At 39.5% G+C, this 18,653-nt stretch overlaps 1 protein-coding gene across 1 annotated transcript in view; it reads left to right on the plus strand.

Annotated features, from left to right (window-relative positions):
* The window catches only part of LOC147707467 (collagen alpha-1(XIX) chain-like), a 1,668,057-nt gene that overhangs the window by 318,957 nt on the left and 1,330,447 nt on the right, over positions 1–18,653 (plus strand). Inside the window, exons 5-6 of the mRNA XM_086925649.1 lie at positions 2,218–2,341; positions 4,877–5,152. Of these exons, the coding sequence (XP_086781775.1) occupies positions 2,218–2,341; positions 4,877–5,152 (400 nt within the window). The remainder of the gene's footprint in view (positions 1–2,217; positions 2,342–4,876; positions 5,153–18,653) is intronic.

Raw genomic sequence — 18,653 nt, forward strand, 5'->3', positions numbered from 1 at the left:
TGTTTTTTTTCTTTCTGCAAGTATTTGGGCACACATTGTTTTTCCAGATTTGAGAGGGGTGTAGCCTTTCTGAGTGTGCTCTTTAGTGCTGTGTTGAATTGGTACAGGGCAGCCACTCACCTTCCTCCCAATTTTTAGTCTTGCTGACCCTAACACACCATTTGTGAGTCTAGAATCCTCCTTTCCTACACTGGTCTCTTTGAACTCTCCTCCCAAAGTGTGAACCCTGAGTGTCCAGGCAAAGGGCGAATTCGAGAGACAACTACACTGTCCAGGCCCGAAAGTGTCAGGGAGGGCTTGGAACCAGAACCTTCATCTTTTTTCACTATCATAGTCTCCCATGAACTGCTTGCTCCTATTTAGACTCTATAAAATCCCCCTGAAGGTTTAATCATGCCTCCAGTGGGGTGAACCTTTGTCCCTTCTGGTTAGACTTCATACAGCACTCCCTTTGTTCTTTAACTCCGCCTCCAACAGCTTTTGTCTATTCACACTACTGTACGAGCCTTTATGGACCTTGTGGCACAACAAGAGTAGTTTTTTACCGATTGATACTTGCCACCGTAATGATGGAATTGCCTGCTTGGGTGACTAATTCTATTCTCACACATTTGCAACTTCCCATGCTTTTGTGTGCTGACCTTCAAACCCTGCGCTTTCGGCATATCATCAAACAGAATACCTCATGCAACACTCCCTATGTAGGCCAAACTACAAACTACCAATATTTCCAACCATTCACTCAAAAGGGTGCTAATGGATCTGGTGCAAGTCAGAATTCTTCACAGCTTCACCAAAGATATGTGGTGCTAATCAATTCGACGAACCAGAAAGCATTTTGTGCCATACATGAGGTAGGTAAATACAATATATATATGTATATATATATATATATGAATGGAAAAGGTCAGTTCAAATTCCTCCCAGCTGTTCAGCTGTTTAAACAAAGACCAACGAGTCCCAAAGTTTTTGGCAAAAGGGTTTATTCCTGCAAACTCAGCAGTGCAGTAGATGACGCGTTTCGGGCAAAAGCCCTTGATCACATCAGATTTAAATTCCCACAATGCCCTCTTTAAATGCTTGTGAATGCACCATGTGACTAGTGAAACTAGATAACATACTACTAGTAAAAGTACTTGTTTGAAAAGGGGTACATGGTTGTATTATTAGGATGTTCCTATGTCTTTGATACATTTTAATAACCAAGTTAACATAATACCTGCATGAATGCTGGTTAATTCAAAATTAGCTTAGAGTCCAATATGAGTTATACTCCATAAAGTGCATAATATTTCCTTGCTGTTTGTATGTGCAAAATATCGCCACTCATAAATACATTACTATAAATATAAATATGAATATAAATAAACATATAAATATCATAGTACAAAATTTCATATAGATTAAAAGTAATAATGTACATACTTAAAAACCTCATATAAAATCAGTATTATATTGTGGTACAAATTGTGGTACCACCTCAATGTGCAAAATAGTCGCATTTGTAAACATAACTACAGATGTGCAAATCATGCCAATAAATAGGAGGCTCATTGGACCTAAACCTTTATGTTCATAATTTAGTTCTATGAACATGTTTTTCAGTGTATCAAACTGGGGACATCTATGTTTGATGGCAACCCCTATATTATAGTAGTACATGTTCTACCTAAGAAAAAACATTGTTTTCTTTTCATATTAAAGTGAAAAGTGCAACCAGTATAATTATATATATATCAAGGCAATCCAATCCAATACAACGCAGTAAATCATAGCTAAGAACAAAAACAGAAAAATCTTATATTTCAGATTATGAACTTGTGCTTGTAATATTTGACTACCTCACCCTTGAGGATGACATTTCTGAAATGTCTGTCCTTTAATTATTTTCATTCATGACTTTATGTTAATCAAAAAGTGAGTACAACATGGAAACGAACACATGATCTGTATAAATGCTTGATCAAATACACATTCCATCCAAATGTACAACAACAACAATTCAGGAATTTACCTTAAAAAAGTCTCTTTTGAAATCAGAATATAAACGTGCCTGTTATGAGTACTGGGTACTGAGAGTTGTGTTCACCAACATCCTTAGCTACAAAAGTATTACTTTCAACTAAGTTGCCTACTAAAAGCTGATTTTCAGTTGGTTGAGCATCATTGGCAAGTCTAAAACAGTTATATTTCACAAACTGTTTGTTTCCTCTTTAGACAGGTGTTCCCAGGGGGAGTTCCTGAAGAATACTCGGTGGTAGCCACATTCCGTGTAAGGCGAAATACAAAAAAGGAGCGGTGGTACTTATGGCAAACTGTGAGCCTCAATGGCAGCCCGAAGGTGGGATTACCAATTTGTTTTCTAAGAAACAATGTCATCTAGATGAAAGCTCATGACAAACTTATTTTGAATATTCACATTTTACATGATTTGAAGCCAGAGAGTAAGACAAAAATGTACCCTTACAAGACTCAATTCAGTTCCTTTGTATCAAATGCAGTTATCAGCACTTTTAATTTGTTGCATGTGTTTTCTCTACCAAATAACACTTTAATTTCAATTAGTATGTGTTATGAGAGGTACTACAAAAAATGAACAATACAATTTGTAATTTGTTAAAAATGTTAAAGAAGCTTCATTTCATTTAATCTTACCTCATGACACCACTCTAATAGTTAACATGTATGTGCTTCTAAAAGTATGGAAGACTTCGTTATGAACGTGATATGCGAAACAGATATGAGCAGGGCAATCGAAAGTCTTAATGTAAATGATAAATGATCTAGAAAAGGCAAAATGCTGAAAACAAACCTAACAATCCCAGGCTAGCAATGCTTAATGTTTTCAGAATTTCCTATATGAGCAAAACAATTTTCGGTGGAACATTTTCGAGAATTTGTCCTATTTAACACAATAGAACCTAGGAAGGTAGACAGTTAAACTGATAAGGAGAAAAAAGGAACAAAAGAATGGAGGGAGCGAAGGGAGGGGTAGATATATTACGAGACAGATGGGGTAGTAGTGGTATGTTCAGGAGTAGCTGGGCTTGAATATATGCAGGGTTCGACTCTGGAATCGTTTTCAGAGAGGATCGACTTAAGACATAAGGAAGCACGTTTTTATGTGTTTCATGTGCAGTATGGCGGGTCGCTGGCCTGTGAGCTCTTGACTGGCACGGAGAATGGGGGTCCCCTCCATGTACTTTGCAGGGGGGGCCCTCAAGTTTTGTTACAGCATTGGGTTCCAGGTACTAGTGCATAGAAAAAAAAGCAGTACTAAGGAAATAGGGAGAGGTAGACATATTCTTGCTTAGGTGGTAAGTACTAGGGACACAGGAGGAGATGGCGTACAAGGGCATAGGAGGTATTACATCTCTAGGCAGGGCAGGAATACTAAGGAATAGGTAGGGATAGATGTACCAAGCAGAATATATACAGCATTAAATAGAGAGCTTGAAACACTTCATCACGGAAAATATTTGCAACCCATCAAACAATTTCAAACCCAGCAAGATGAGACAGATGTCTGAGCTGCCTGGCATTATTGCTTCATAGATCTCATAGTGTTTTCCTTTTCATTAAAAAAGGAAACATCTATATCCAATTTTGGCATTTGTCATACAAGGCACATCCATTTCCTATAAATTTTCTTCTGGAATGCACCAAAGACAGGAGAAACAGGTCTGGTGGATAAATGACTTCGATCAGGCTTCTCCAACGAGTAGCTCATGAGCTCTCCAGCTACCTGTAAGTAGATCTCTTTTGTGCAGACCAGTCTACCAAATTATCTTTTCCTTGGTAAATTAATATATGTAACCCAGAATTGAAAAGTGTGTAACTGAGACTAATCTGTGGGTATTTTCTCATAAGTTGATGTTTAAAGGCAAATGGTTGAGTTACCAAACTATATTTAAAGCTGATATGACGAATATATCATGCAGGTTTGGAGACGAATTACTGCCATCTCACTGTACAGATCAACTATTCATTCACCCTGAAGTGGGGAATATTTTAGTAAGATTCACCTCAAATAAGGATGACCAGGTGGGTAGTTTCAAATAAGAAAAACTAATTTTAAGACAGAAAATTCATCAGGGTTGTGTTTAGAAAATGTCCTTTGCTGCATAGTCTCTAACATCTCATATCATATGTCTCAAACATATGTTTGAAACAGGCATCTGAGCAAATTCGTAGCCTGAGGACTTCATATATCACGACTCTGCCCTCTGAAATGAGCTGCCTAAATGTTCCCCTTTCTCTCTACTTGCTATATTTTCCTAAATAGAGTCTTCAGTTTGTTAAGCCTAATAATGTGGTTTCCTCAAGCACCCTGGACTTTTTAAAATAAGATAAGACCAGCATAGTAGTATAGCTTGAATCTCTCCGGCCCCGTCCTGATTCTCCAGTGAGAGCATCCAAAAGTGTTTTGGGTACTTTTTGATTCGAAATGAAGGATATTAATAGTCACACTTTTAATCTGATCATTTTTATTTACATCAATAATATTTCTCCTATCCTGCTCCATACATGTCCCTTGTCAATTTGTTCATGTCTTTTGCAGTTATTTTTGCTCAAGACACTTAAATGCCTGTTAACAGACAGGAATGGACATGAACAGTTAAAGCTGGCAGGAAATATACGATATGCTGTCTTATGTATAGCTTACCAGCCATTGCGTTTTTACCACATCGCAACAATAACTGGCCTATTCTTGTGAAACACGTAATACTGCGAAAGTCCATTTTGTGTGTCTGTTTAGCTTTGTAATATTCAGAAGTCAGAGGAAAATATTTTAACATTTTTGTTTTCAGGTATTAATATTATTTAGAACTTCTTTTTTTTAACCTAATATTTAAAAAGTCTTCATACTTTGCAGGTGTCCATCATAGTAGATGGTGCGAAAAGAGTAGTTGAATTTGCGGCGAGAGATGACCATGGAAACCCTTTGAAGTACACGTTCAAAAGTCGCGAACTCCACCCCGTATTTGATCGACAGTGGCATAAGCTTGGCCTCAGTGTACAATCCAATATCATCTCACTGTACATGGACTGCAACCTAGTCGAGAGGAGGCAGACTGATAAAAAACAGACAATTGACGTTCAAGGGAGAACAACCATTGTGTCGCAAGTCTCAGATGGAAAACCTGTGGATGTGAGTACAGAATATAAATTGCATGTTCGGAATGGAGAAAAGCTTGTTTAAAAAGGGATGTGTTGCATGTTACGACGATTTCTGGGGTATCTGTCCAGTGCATATTTAAGTGCATAAACATTTATTCAGAGCTTGGTTTCTTAAAGATAGCTGCCTCTTGGAAATGGACATCTGTCATTATTTGGGGTGATTGATTGATGACAAACTAAACTAAAGAGCACATGGGGGTGGGGGGGAATGTTACACTAGCCCATTAGTAATGAAATCAGTCTGTAGACCCGATCACAGATATGGTGGCTACACAATGGAAAACTCTTTCACATGTTCTTATTCTCACTCTGGAGAGCACCGAAGCCTTTGTTAGTGGCACCAAATCAGGATCCCACTTGGATTCTTGCTTACCACGCATTCATTATCTTGTCTACCACTTCCCTCTGCTTGGCCTTTACTGATTTGTGCAATGTTTCAATTGTGTCTGATTATGTAGCAGTCAACTGGAAGCAAGCACCCTTTATCCCATTGTAGATAAACCTTTCTACGGATCCGAAGGACCTTAGCAATATGCATGCTATCTCTCTTCTTCCTTTCATTTGTAAGGTTTTTGAAAAAATATCAGTTCCCATATTTTCTGATTTTCTTGAGCCTTACAGTTCTTTACATTCAGCCCATTCATGCCTTCTACAGCTCCGCAGCACTGCTTCAGCTCTTAGCCATCTCCAGAATGCTTAGGATGATGGTTGATCAAGAGTGCATGGCTGGTCTCATCCTCCTTGACCCATCGGAGGCATTCAATACTGTTTTTCCCCTTATTCGATTTAATCCTCTCTCTATTGCTGGCATTCATGGATCGGCTGTAGCCTTATTCAACTCTATTTGTTCTAAGCATATGCTAGCTATATATCTCTCTCTACTGCACCTCTGACAAGGTTTCTATTGCGGTTTTTTGCAAGGCTCCTAAGGGGCTCAAGTGGAGCCCCACTTAAGGTCCTGAAACATCAGGTTTTAAAAGTGTACCGGTTCAGAAGAGCAGTCAAAGGCCAACACCCGGGAAGAACAGATGTACGTTGTTACAACGCATGCTTTTACCACGCATTCCTTTACAATGCAGGTTTTTCAACGCAAGTCGTTACAACGACTTGCGTTGGGGGTGCTGGATAGTGAATAGTTTAATTTACTATTCCAACTCCAGTCCCCGTGGATAGTAGGGAAGGTGTTGGATAGTAAATTAAACTATTACCTATCCTAGAGCGCCCCCCAGCGCAAGTCGTTGTAATGACTTGCGTTGAAAAACCTGCATTGTAAAGGAACTGCGTGGTAAAAGTTGCGTCGTAAAGGATGTTTCCCGGGAAGAACATGCACAACAAGGTAAGGGCAAGGGAGGCAGAGAAAGCAAGGTAACCCTAATGTGGATAACTAGGGAAAATGAACCAATTATGGAAAACCTACTGGGTTACCACTAGGATTGTGTACAAGTGAAACTCAACACTGAAGGGTGGGGTTCCCCTTCACCGCAGGTGCTGGTGGTGTCTGCATTACACCTCTGCGTCGATTAGACTTATAGATATCACCCTGCAATATAGATAGGAGGCCACTGAAGAAATTATGTTTATGGACCCTAGGGTACAAATAGCCCCTATGGATCCAAATGGATGCCCAGTCGGGATTCCTATGAAAATGGCATTATCACAATCTGGCAATAAGGCACTTAAGACTACATGGAACATAATACAACGAGTTGGCAAGTATTGCCTTCTCGAATCCAGGACCTAAACCCTTTAAGAAAGAAATACACTTATAAACAGATGAAGACAAAATAGCAGTCTTACCAGACACAAAGAGCTCAAGAGGAGTACAAGGCAAGCAGCAAAAAGGAAACTGCGATATGTAAACACGCACAACTGGACTGAAAAAGCGGGAGTTCAAGCATCGTACTAATATGACAAAAGGGCAAAGCTAGAGACTAAATGGGAAGACAAAACACTAGAAAATCAATATTTGTATCAAATATTCAAGAGCAAGGCATTGTGGAAAAAACTGGAGGAGAAACAAGGTAGGATAAGCACAAGAATACTAGCACAAGTAGTAAGCAAGAGAGACTGCTACTGTAAGGGAACTAGAGACTCTAAAAGGAGAAAGACAGAGGAAACATAAAACAAAGATAAAAAACAAAGTGACAGGAGAGCATGCATAGCAGACAGAAGAGAAAAGAGTAAAGGGTAGAACCAAAAGGAATCAGCAAAGACAAATCGTAGCAGGAAAATAAGGAACAAAATAAGAACAAATTAGAAAGGGAACAGTCCATGGGCTGCACCCGACTGTAGACAAATGGCAACAAATAGAATAAAGCAAAATGCAATTCAGGGCTGAGAGAAATCTGCAGCAAGTTGCACTGGAACAAGATACGGGCTCTGGCAGAAGCTAGGCAAGAATTTTGTCAGGAAAAAAGCGACACAAGTTCCAGTACACAGAGGCGCAAACATAAATGCATGAGTAAATAGCTTCAGGCAATAGCACTATACAAGCAGTTCCAGAAAGCAGCTAGCCCAGGGAATGAGTCAAGTGACTGGGCCGTACAAGACTAAAGCTGTGTTTGGCTGCATGGGTTAGGTTCAGCATCTGGTTGCAGGCCTGGCCATACGACCAACCCTTTTGGCCCTGCACAGCAGGTGTTTGTGTCTATAGCAGGATGGTAGTTAAGAGCATGATAAAAGAAAACATCAAGACATTTATTGAAGAAAACACAGTTAGAAAGTGAGTTATGGATCTGGCTAAAATGTGAAAACTGCTGAAATTCACCAGTTCTGGTTTTCGGCGTCCCCTTGCACTGTGTGTGCTATCACACATGGCATCACTGATGACATCATAAGTGACATTATGGTGGTCGGCATGAGTCATGACATAAGTTGGATGTGTTATTAACAATGACCGTTGAATTTCAGTGATTTTGCACATTTGATCCACAACTAAAACTGTGTTTTTTCATTGAACACATATACATTACACATTGACATGCACTTCTATGTAGTTATCGTTCAGCTGAACTTTCCACTGAAAAGGCATATTTTGTTTTGACCATGATTTTGTGAGCCTTAGACTGATAAATGCAGTTAAGGTTTGGTTTATTAGTTTTCGTACAGCTATCATATGCTGCACACCCTAAACCAGAATACAGGGGACAGTTCCCAACGAAACCCAACCTACTTATTGGAAGGGAAATAGACTCAATAAGCCATCCAAAAAATGAATAAACAACTTTAGAGAGTTCTCAGGAGAGCGCCAAGTGACCCAGCTGCACAAATCGGTCTGAGGGAGGCAGAGAAAGGTTTAACAAGACTCAAGTGGGAATTGGCAAGGAATCGAAATAACGCCTTCTGGGCAAAATTGCAGTGGGACATTAAGAAGAACTGGATTTCGCACTCTGTGCTAAAGATTGTGAAACCTGTATTTTGTGATATGCTTGGATTCTGTCACATACGAGCTGGCAACACATTGACCTTGAAATAGCTCCAATGGACTAGCAGGGTGCACTTTTAGAATTGTTTGCATGATTGAGTTAGGAGGATGCTAGGCACTAAAGCACTTTTATCCTACTGGGACTCATTTTGCACTGTAGGTTTACTTTATACGCAAGTCACTTTATGCTAAATAGATATTTCCTATTTGAATCTTTTGCGCTCTAGATTGGTTTTAGAATGTGCATCCGCTGTATTTTTTTGCAGTTGTTATGCATTGCACTGACAGCATCATGAAGAAGTAAGGCACAACTGCACTTTACTCTTTTTTCGGTCGTGTATGTGCACTGTTACACCAATCATGGGCATTAGGGTCCAGGTTAAATGCCTCTCATCCCACTACCATTTCATAATGGCTTTAAAACATGATTACTGTGAATTAATTTTGTTTTGTTTATGCTTTGCAATGAATATAATTAATGAAACACATAAATGATTGAGATATTTATATATAAATATATATATATGTATATACACACACACACACACATATATATATATATTCACTGAAAAAACCATAGGTTATAGACCATATATAGTTAGGAATTCGCATTTACAAAACCTTATTTTACTCACACAAAACCATTGAAATTCCATATATAGTTAGTTGCACTAACTATATATCGCGCACCCGCAATCCACTGCTGATGATGTCACATATTACATCATTCATGACATGGTCAGTGACATCACTGATGACATCACTGATGACATCTCAAATGACATCACTGATGACATCTCAAATGACATCACTGATGACATCACTGATGACATCTCATTTGACATTACTGATCACATCACTGATGATATCATTCATGTGATAATACGATGAACCTCTTCAGACTCTAATATAACCTTAGATACAATCAGTGTAAACAGACACTCACAGACTGTCACTCATCCATGGAGTTACTCACACACCTAGTCAGTCATGCAAAGAATCAATCACACCTCCATTTCCTCAACTATACAGTTATACAAACTTTACTTATTCAAACATATACTAACACATATTTACTCTCTTATACAATCCCTGATACAAGTTCACAATGATCCATACAGCCAGGCACACATTCACTGGCTCTTATGCACAGTTATTTATATATGTCAACTCTCACATGTACTGTGTTTTACATATGCACTTACTTTGACATGTAGCACTGAGATATCCATTCACTCACCAATACACTCATGCACACAGTCAACCGCCCATACAGCTGTTTCCACATGCACTTTTGAAACCATACATCTAGTGAATCAACTGCTCACACATCTATGCACAGAGTCATACACCTCCCAGCCACCCACACACACACTCAGTCTCCCATACAAATACTTGGGCAACCAATCAATAACCCATATAGTTACTCATATAGCTACTTATCAACACATGCAACAGTTTACAGAACAACAGACATAATGATGCACAAATTAAGACAGTTTAGTCACTAACCCATGCACTCAGTGAGACACATTTAATCACTCACTCATACAGTCAGTCATGCACCTACTAAATCCTTCATCCAGACACTTATACATCCACTCATTCTTCAATATGTAAGACATATTTTAACTTTACAGAAACATACAGTCACTGGATGTTGTCATCAGTGATGTCATCAGTGATGTCATTTGAGATGTCATCAGTGATGTCATCAGTGATGTCACTGACCATGTCATGAATGATGTAATATGTGACATCATCAGCAGTGGATTGCGGGTGCGCGATATATAGTTAGTGCAACTAACTATATATGGAATTTCAATGGTTTTGTGTGAGTAAAATAAGGTTTTGTAAATGCGAATTCCTAACTATATATGGTCTATAACCTATGGTTTTTTCAGTGAATTTTCAAGGTTTTGTAAATGCTAATTCCTAACTATATATGGTCTATAGCCTATGGTTTTTTCAGTGAATATATATATATACATACATATATAAACATATATCATCTGTATATCTATATAAATACAAACATAAATGCATGCATACATATACTTATATGCATTTTAGGGTTGTTAGGGCGTTTTCGTGTGTATTATGTTGCTTTTTTAGGGCTTTTGGGTCAATTAAGTAGGGTTCCCGGAGCCTAGGGCTGAGGGGCCGGTTCAGTTTCGTGCGTATTGGTGTTGGCAAGGTTTTGAGGGATTTTGGCGGTTTTTGGTCGAGATTTGGCCGTTTTATGGCTTTTTTTTGTGTTTGCGGGGGGCGCGTATTCGGGTTGAAATTCGTCCCCGTTCCAGTGGATAGATCGGGCTGATTTTTGGTGAGATGTTAGGGAATCGCTGGAACTAGTTTCCAGCCAAGTTTGAAGCGGATCGGAGCAGTGGAAGTGCTTTAAAGAGCAATTTTTGTGCGGAGTAGCGAATTGCCATGTTATTCAATGGGAGTTTTTGGTGCGCATGGAGAAGGTGAATTTGGGGTGTTCCAGTTGCGCTAGAGGGACGGGGCTTGGGTGAGCTGTAGGGAGAGTGGATCGGCAGGTGTGCCGAATTTTTGGGATTTGTTGGCCGAAGGGAAGGGTGTGCTTGGGCAAAGTCGATTTGGTGAAAACGGTGCGTTATTTACATGAAAGTTGAAAAAACACTAATAAAAGCAAGGCTAAAAAGCCACCTCATTACAAACAGAATGGCTTTAACTTAAACGAGGGCGAGATCTATTGCATTTTCAATGCTTGTTTACTTTGGTTCCATCAAGAAGGCATTCAGATGTGTCACACATTTGCCATAAATTCTGAATGTTAGCACTCTAGTTGCACATTAGATCACTGTAGTAAAGCTACTGCTCACCAGGGACGTCTGCTGCTGGTATTCAAAGTGCATGTTTCAGTCTGCATGTCAGAATTCTTTTAATGAAATAGAAGAGGATTTGAGAAGTCAATCAAAATGATCCCTAATTTTTCTTTCTGAAGCACTAATCATACTTTCTATGGCAAAATTAACCCCCTCATGTTGTTCCTTTTTAAATTGAGTGTTTTCAGACTTACCACTTCATTCCAATCAAGATGGCTTCTGGTGTGCCATACTTTTGTCATAAGTAAGACTGTTAGCGCTCTAGTTGTTCTTTAGAACACTCTGGGACATTCTGTCATTGGGCTATACTTGGGGTACATCTGGGTGATATTTGTGCTACATTTAGGCTCTTTTGTCTCTGGTGGCCATCTTGGGAGACTATGTCAGAATTTTTTAATGAAATTGAAGAGGGTTTGAGAAGTCACTCAAAATGTGCCCTAATTTTTCTTTCTGCAGCACTAATCATAATTCATATGGCAAAATATACCCCCTCATTTTATGTTTTAAGAGTTACCACTTTATTCCAATCAAGATGGCTTCAGGTGTGCCATACCTTTGTAATAAGTAGGACTGTTAGCGCTCTAGTTGTTCTTTAGAACACTCTGGGACATTCTGTCATTGGGCTATACTTGGGCTACATCTGGGTGATATTTGGGCTACATTTGGGCTCTTTTGTCTCTGGTGGCCATTTTGGGAGACTGCATGTCAGAATTTTTTAATGAAATAGAAGAGGATTTGAAAAGTCACTCAAAATGTGCCCTAATTTTTCTTTCTGCAGCACTAATAATACCTTCTATTGCATAATATACCCCCTCATTTTGTTCCTTTTTAAATTAAATGTCTTAAGAGTTACCACTTTATTCCCATCACGATGGCTCCAGGTGTGCTATACCTTTGTAATAAGTAGGACTGTTAGCGCTCTAGTTGTTCTTTAGAACACTCTGGGACATTCTGTCATTGGGCTATACTTGGGCTACATCTGGGTGATATTTGGGCTACATTTGGGCTCTTTTGTCTCTGGTGGCCATTTTGGGAGACTGCATGTCAGAATGTTTTAATGAAATAGAAAAGGATTTGAGAAGTCACTCAAAATGTGCCCTAATTTTTCATTCTGCAGCACTAATCATACTTTCTATGGCAAAATATACCCCCTCATGTTGTTTCTTTTTAAATTAAATGTTTTAAGAGTTACCACTTTATTCCAATCAAGATGGCTTCAGGTGTGCCATACCTTTGTAATAAGTAGGACTGTTAGCGCTCTAGTTGTTCTTTAGAACACTCTGGGACATTCTGTCATTGGGCTATACTTGGGCTACATCTGGGTGATATTTGGGCTACATTTGGGCTCTTTTGTCTCTGGTGGCCATTTTGGGAGACTGCATGTCAGAATGTTTTAATGAAATAGAAAAGGATTTGAGAAGTCACTCAAAATGTGCCCTAATTTTTCATTCTGCAGCACTAATCATACTTTCTATGGCAAAATATACCCCCTCATGTTGTTTCTTTTTAAATTAAATGTTTTAAGAGTTACCACTTTATTCCAATCAAGATGGCTTCAGGTGTGCCATACCTTTGTAATAAGTAGGACTGTTAGCGCTCTAGTTGTTCTTTAGAACACTCTAGGAGGCTGCAGTAGAACACAAAGGAATCAACTGACAGTCTCTGTCCTTGTTGGATGTACATGTTTTACTGAGAATGTCAGACTTCATTTTCACATGACTGAGAAAGATAATGTGAATTTACAGAAAATATGCTTTCAGTTTAGCTTATAGATCCCCTTCCAAACCACTGTGGGAAAATCATGAGATATTAGTTTTCTTTCAAACAATATTCATGGTATCACAGCAGAAGGTTTTTTCACATGGTAAAATCACCTTAGAACCCACCACAATTCCTAAAACGAGTATGGTACCATCAACAAATGATTTATAATGTAACTAAAGTCCTAAAACCCTCTATTAACAACAATGCTTTTTAATGAGGTGCTATCATGTATATTGGTCCCAAGATGGCTGCCAACACTTCTTGGATGAAGTGCTGACAGCCAATCAGATCAGATGTGTGGTTAGGCTCCGCCCAGATATATATCTTGTTTTGAACCTAAATTACTCAATATCCACTGGAGCACATATATTGAGACCTAGCAAAGGCACATCGGGCTAACAGTCCCTACAATTTTGCCAAGTTTCGTGCAAATCCATTCAGCCGTTCGAGCTAAAAGTGAGGCCAACCGCCCTATGGAAATTAACATGGGAAAAACACGTTTTGGGACCCCCCTTTTTTCTCGGCCCCCCCTTGATGAAACCCCCCCAAATTGTCAGGGGCTGCTCAGAAACAAAATGTTCCATTTTCCTGAAAATGTCAGCCAATTCCGTCCAAAAAAGCCAAAGTTATTAGACATAGAATTTTCAAAAATCCCATAGAGAAAAAATCCTAACTATATATACCTACTGGCGACCGCCAGTAGGTAATATATATATATATATATATATATATATATATATATATATATATATATATATATATATATATATATATATATATATATATATATATATATATATATATATATATATATATATATATATATATATATATATATATATACAGGGCAGATCACAACATTTGAAGCGGCAATCAGGTCTGATTTGTACATCAATGAAACAGCATGCACACCTTTCAAACCCAAATCTGTGTTCACACCACTCATGCCAAAAGATGGCATAGATATATTTGCAGACAGAGTCATCAAAGATTTCAAAGAATTGGCTAAAACCAGCAGTAATGATTTAATTAAATCCAAGCATAACCAAAGGACTTAGTACTCAAAAATCATGTAAAAACTCAAAGAGCGGACGGACATTGTGGTTCCGTGGTCGGATAAGGGGTGCAATGTGGTTTTCTGACCCCTAGAAATGTACAACAGAGAAGCAATGACCCAACTGCAAGATAAAGAATGCTACAATCGAACCAGTGCTACTAACATCATCAGTGTCAAAGAGGAATTCCATAGATTCTTCTATGATTGGAGGGGTGCTGGCCTCATCTCAAGACAGGAGTTTGAGTTCATGAAGAATGACTATCCAGTGATGCCGCAACTTTACCTGATCCCTAAGATCCACAAAGACGCAGAGTGCCCACCAGGAAGACCAATCATATCTGCAATTGGGGGCCTTTTTGAGAATACAAGTAGATTCATTGACTTTTTTTCTCCAGCCTTTTGTCCACAAACTACCAGCTTACATAAGAGACACTGGCGATTTTCTATCTAAAATGTATGACTGTACTTGGGAGAATGACTATGTTTTTATGAAATTAGATGTGCAAAATCTGTATACCAACATTAAACACAGGGATGGACTCAACGCACCTAATCACTACCTAGGCACAAGAGTCATAGGGCTGGACCAACATACACTCATGCTAGTGCAAATGGCGGAGTGGTGTTTGGAGAATAAAATCTTCATTTTTGAAAGGCTCCTTTATAAACAAATACAAGGCACAGCTATGGGTACTTGCTTCTCCCCCAGCTATGCTAATTTTCATATGGGCTGGTGGGAGGAGCAAGTACTCATGGAAACATACCACACACAAATGTCGGAAAATGTGAAACTGTATACACGATATATAGATATCTTCATTTTGTGGCAAGGCTCAGAACAGAGTGCGATAGAATTCGCGACTGAGATTAACAACAACCCACTCAATTTGAAATTCACATGCACTACCAGTAAAGAATCAAGAGTATTCCTAGATCTAGAACTGTATGTCCAAAATAACAAAGTACACTCCAGGACTTTTAGGAAGCAGACAGCTGGAAATGATTTGTTCAATGCCAAGAGTTTTCATCCCACTAACCTAATAGAGAGCGTCCCTTACGCAGAATGCTTAAGGATGGAATCTAACTGTAGTACACCAGAAAGTCTTAAGAACTCAACTGAAGGTCTATTCACAAGACTGAAAAACAGAGGGTACAAAACCAAAACTCTCACACAAGCAGAACTAAAATGTGGAGCTACCAAGAGGGAGGACCATATTTTCAAAAAAGGTAGAAATACAGAACAAGCACCACAGCAGTCACTAGACACAACAACTCCCAGACTTATCGCAGGGTACAACACCTACCAGTCGAACCTACGAAAAATCTTGTACAGACACTGGCCATTAGTGTGCAGCGACCCCAGTATTGGTCCTCTCTGCAACAAGCTTCCCAAAATAACATTTAGGAGAGCCAAGTCTATGAGAAAAGAACTAGTCTGTAACGCACCAGTACAACCAAAAGGCGTGAGTTGGCTCAATTCACAGAGGGGTTTTCGCAATTGTGTAAAATGTAAAGCCTGCAAGCAGGGTAATCAATCAGTCAATGAATCCACCTCACCCTCAGAAAAACCCCCTTCGAAATCCAGGGTAGCTACACCTGCAAGACTGATTTAGCAGTTTATGTTCTGCGGTGTACTTGCAATAAAATGTATGTCGGGAGCACCATCCACCGCGCACATGTTAGGATACTGAAACATAGTTCAGTTTTTAACTGTGTTTCTTTCAATGAATTTCTTGGATGTTGTTTTTATTATTCAGTTTATTTCCAATCCGCTGTGGACAGCCAACCCATGCTAAGCATGGCCAAAGGCCATGTGCAGTGGGAATTGGGCTCAGGGCCACACTTGTAGCCAGGCCAGCTCTCAACCCACTCAGGAAATGATCCACAGCTGTGCAGGCCTTTAGCTATATGCTGTGTTGATTGACATCTCAAGCTTGCCTACAGCCAGGCCATCCACCTAACCAGCCGTGGACATTCATCCCATGCTACTCACAGCCCTCGCCCACTAACTTTTCCTCTCTGCATCTCTTTTAAATTTTTTGTTGGGATTTCTTTTTCTCTCTGACTCTGTTTCTCATATTGCCCGGTTCCTTTAATTTTTTATCCTTTGTGAAAGTCATGAATCACACCACATGGACACTTTTTTCATAAAAAGGTATGTGAATCCATTACTCAAAATGGCACATATTTACAATGAGGTTTTGAATCACAAATCACATGCTATTTTCTGTGCCCTACTTGTGTGGTACTTAGGATTTCCAAGCATCTGGCTCACTCCCAGCACTCCTCTGTTGTTGATCACTTCTCATTGTGCCTCCGTTGCTGTGGAAATTTGTTTCCTAAGTGCAAAATTCACAGATCAGAGACAGTGTGCGAACAAGATCTCAGAAAAAACATTCTAACGCATAAACATTTAACACATCTGCTAAGAGGGCTTTAATGGGTTAACACATTTTCATTCCTCTACCATTTGGGATTCACAAATTCCTCGCAAAGCCTGAATAAATAAAAAAAAGGAATCAGATTGAATAAGAAATCCTTTTCTCCTTTCGGCCCTATCTGATCAGTAGTTCCAAAGATGGAACTGGGAATTTGAGTGCTCTGATTTGCTGGCTGTAAGAGAAACATTTCTCTTGTGGCGCCTTTTCAGGATTCAAGGCATAACCTACCCATCCTGAAGAAAATATTAAAGACCATATAAGGGGGCAGTGTGGACACACCCTTATCCCAAGGTCGCTAAGGATGGACCCTCATAGTGGGCCCCTTGGAGTAAAATAATTTAATGACTTGCAGGCTCCATGATCCTTTTTGGGATTTGTGGAACCCTAGGACATCAAATTGGAGCTGGGGTCCGCAATATCCATAATGGTACCATAGACGCTAGGTACAATTGTAGATGAGTACTGTGACTCCTGAAAAGAATCTACAAACAGGTCAACCTTCATGCCCTAGTACCGGGAACCCAGGACAAACTTCAGCAGCCCATATATCACAATTTTTTGTTATAGATTTGGAACTGCGAATCTTAGAATGGAGGGACATTCTTCAGTGAAGCTTGCTTTGGGTTCATGGTAACTGGGCCTGAGGCTTACCTTGGATTCAGGGTACCAAAGTAGGACCCCCAAATCCAAAAGAAAACAAATACAGAATAAGACCATGCAAAAATCCAAGCTCTATGTGCTTTGCCTCCTGTGCAGCTGAAGTTGTCACAGATGGTGGAACCTAAAAAAAAGATGAAAGGCCTGGTCGAAGCCCAGGCTCTCTAGCCAACCCTGCTGCGCATAGCCATCATCCACATGCCAAGGGCTCTGCACAGGCAAGGCTGGACTGGCTGTACCGGGCATCGGGCATTGCCTCGGAAGGCTAGCAGGGTGGAGGAGCAACTTTTGTTATTGGGAGCCCTGTTTTGTGGCAGTTCAGCAGTTGTAAAAGCACTGCAGAGTTCCTTGTATGTCTATTAATTTTCAGGCAACAATCAAAGTGCCACGATAACTCTAATGATTAATGTACCTGTTGGAGAGAGATTACAGTTTTGCCTTGCCGCAGTTTTGACTCATCTAAGGTAGCACAGAAGGTCATGATGCCTGCTACAATGAGTGGGTACCATGCAGATCACAGTTAGTTTTTATGTGAATAGTTCAGTTGTTTACCACTTTTGTCACAGAGATCCTTTTCTTGCTGTGTAGTTCATAAGTTACAATCATAATCTAAGTTAAAAAGTAATGTTTTTTCCTAGTCTTTCACATCCTAATTTTCATAAAAAGGGTTTGTTTGGATAGAAATTAATTCTTAATAGTAAAGTCAATTCTAACCACTGTTTTGCGTTATGAATCCAGACTTTTTGCTTCCCTAGACCAAGCACACTTAAAATGGGCCTTACAGCATAGATGGTATGTGAATCTTACACCTTGTGGTCCCCTTTGTCTTATGTAACATTTTCCATACACTGATTTACACACTTATGAATCATTTTCTCTGTACATGTGTGGGATGTAAAAGGTTTCAACACCGTACACTAGTAGGAGAGGTGCTAAAAAGCATATGACATACATGTGAGAGAGGGCTATTGTGAGATGAGAGGCACTGTTGGAGTGTGCTAGTGAGGGAATCATTAAAGAGCCTCAATCAAGATTGTGGTATCCTGTTGCACACTAAGGCCATCATTTACTATGCATTAAAAACTAAAACCATTGAATATATTATGAAAAATTTGCTGTTGAAGGCACCACTTTGCCATTTTTTCCCAAATGATCTTGGAGGAGAACCTCCCGAGACCCTCTTGTAGTGGTCAGGCTCGCTCACTATGCACCCTATGAGGGCCTGCCAAAATTTGCCAGGGCTGCTTTGGGTTCCCAGTCCGGCCCTGTGCACAGGG

Source organism: Lissotriton vulgaris, chromosome 6, assembly GCF_964263255.1.
Source record: "Lissotriton vulgaris chromosome 6, aLisVul1.2, whole genome shotgun sequence".
Classification (NCBI taxonomy): Eukaryota; Metazoa; Chordata; class Amphibia; order Caudata; family Salamandridae; genus Lissotriton; species Lissotriton vulgaris.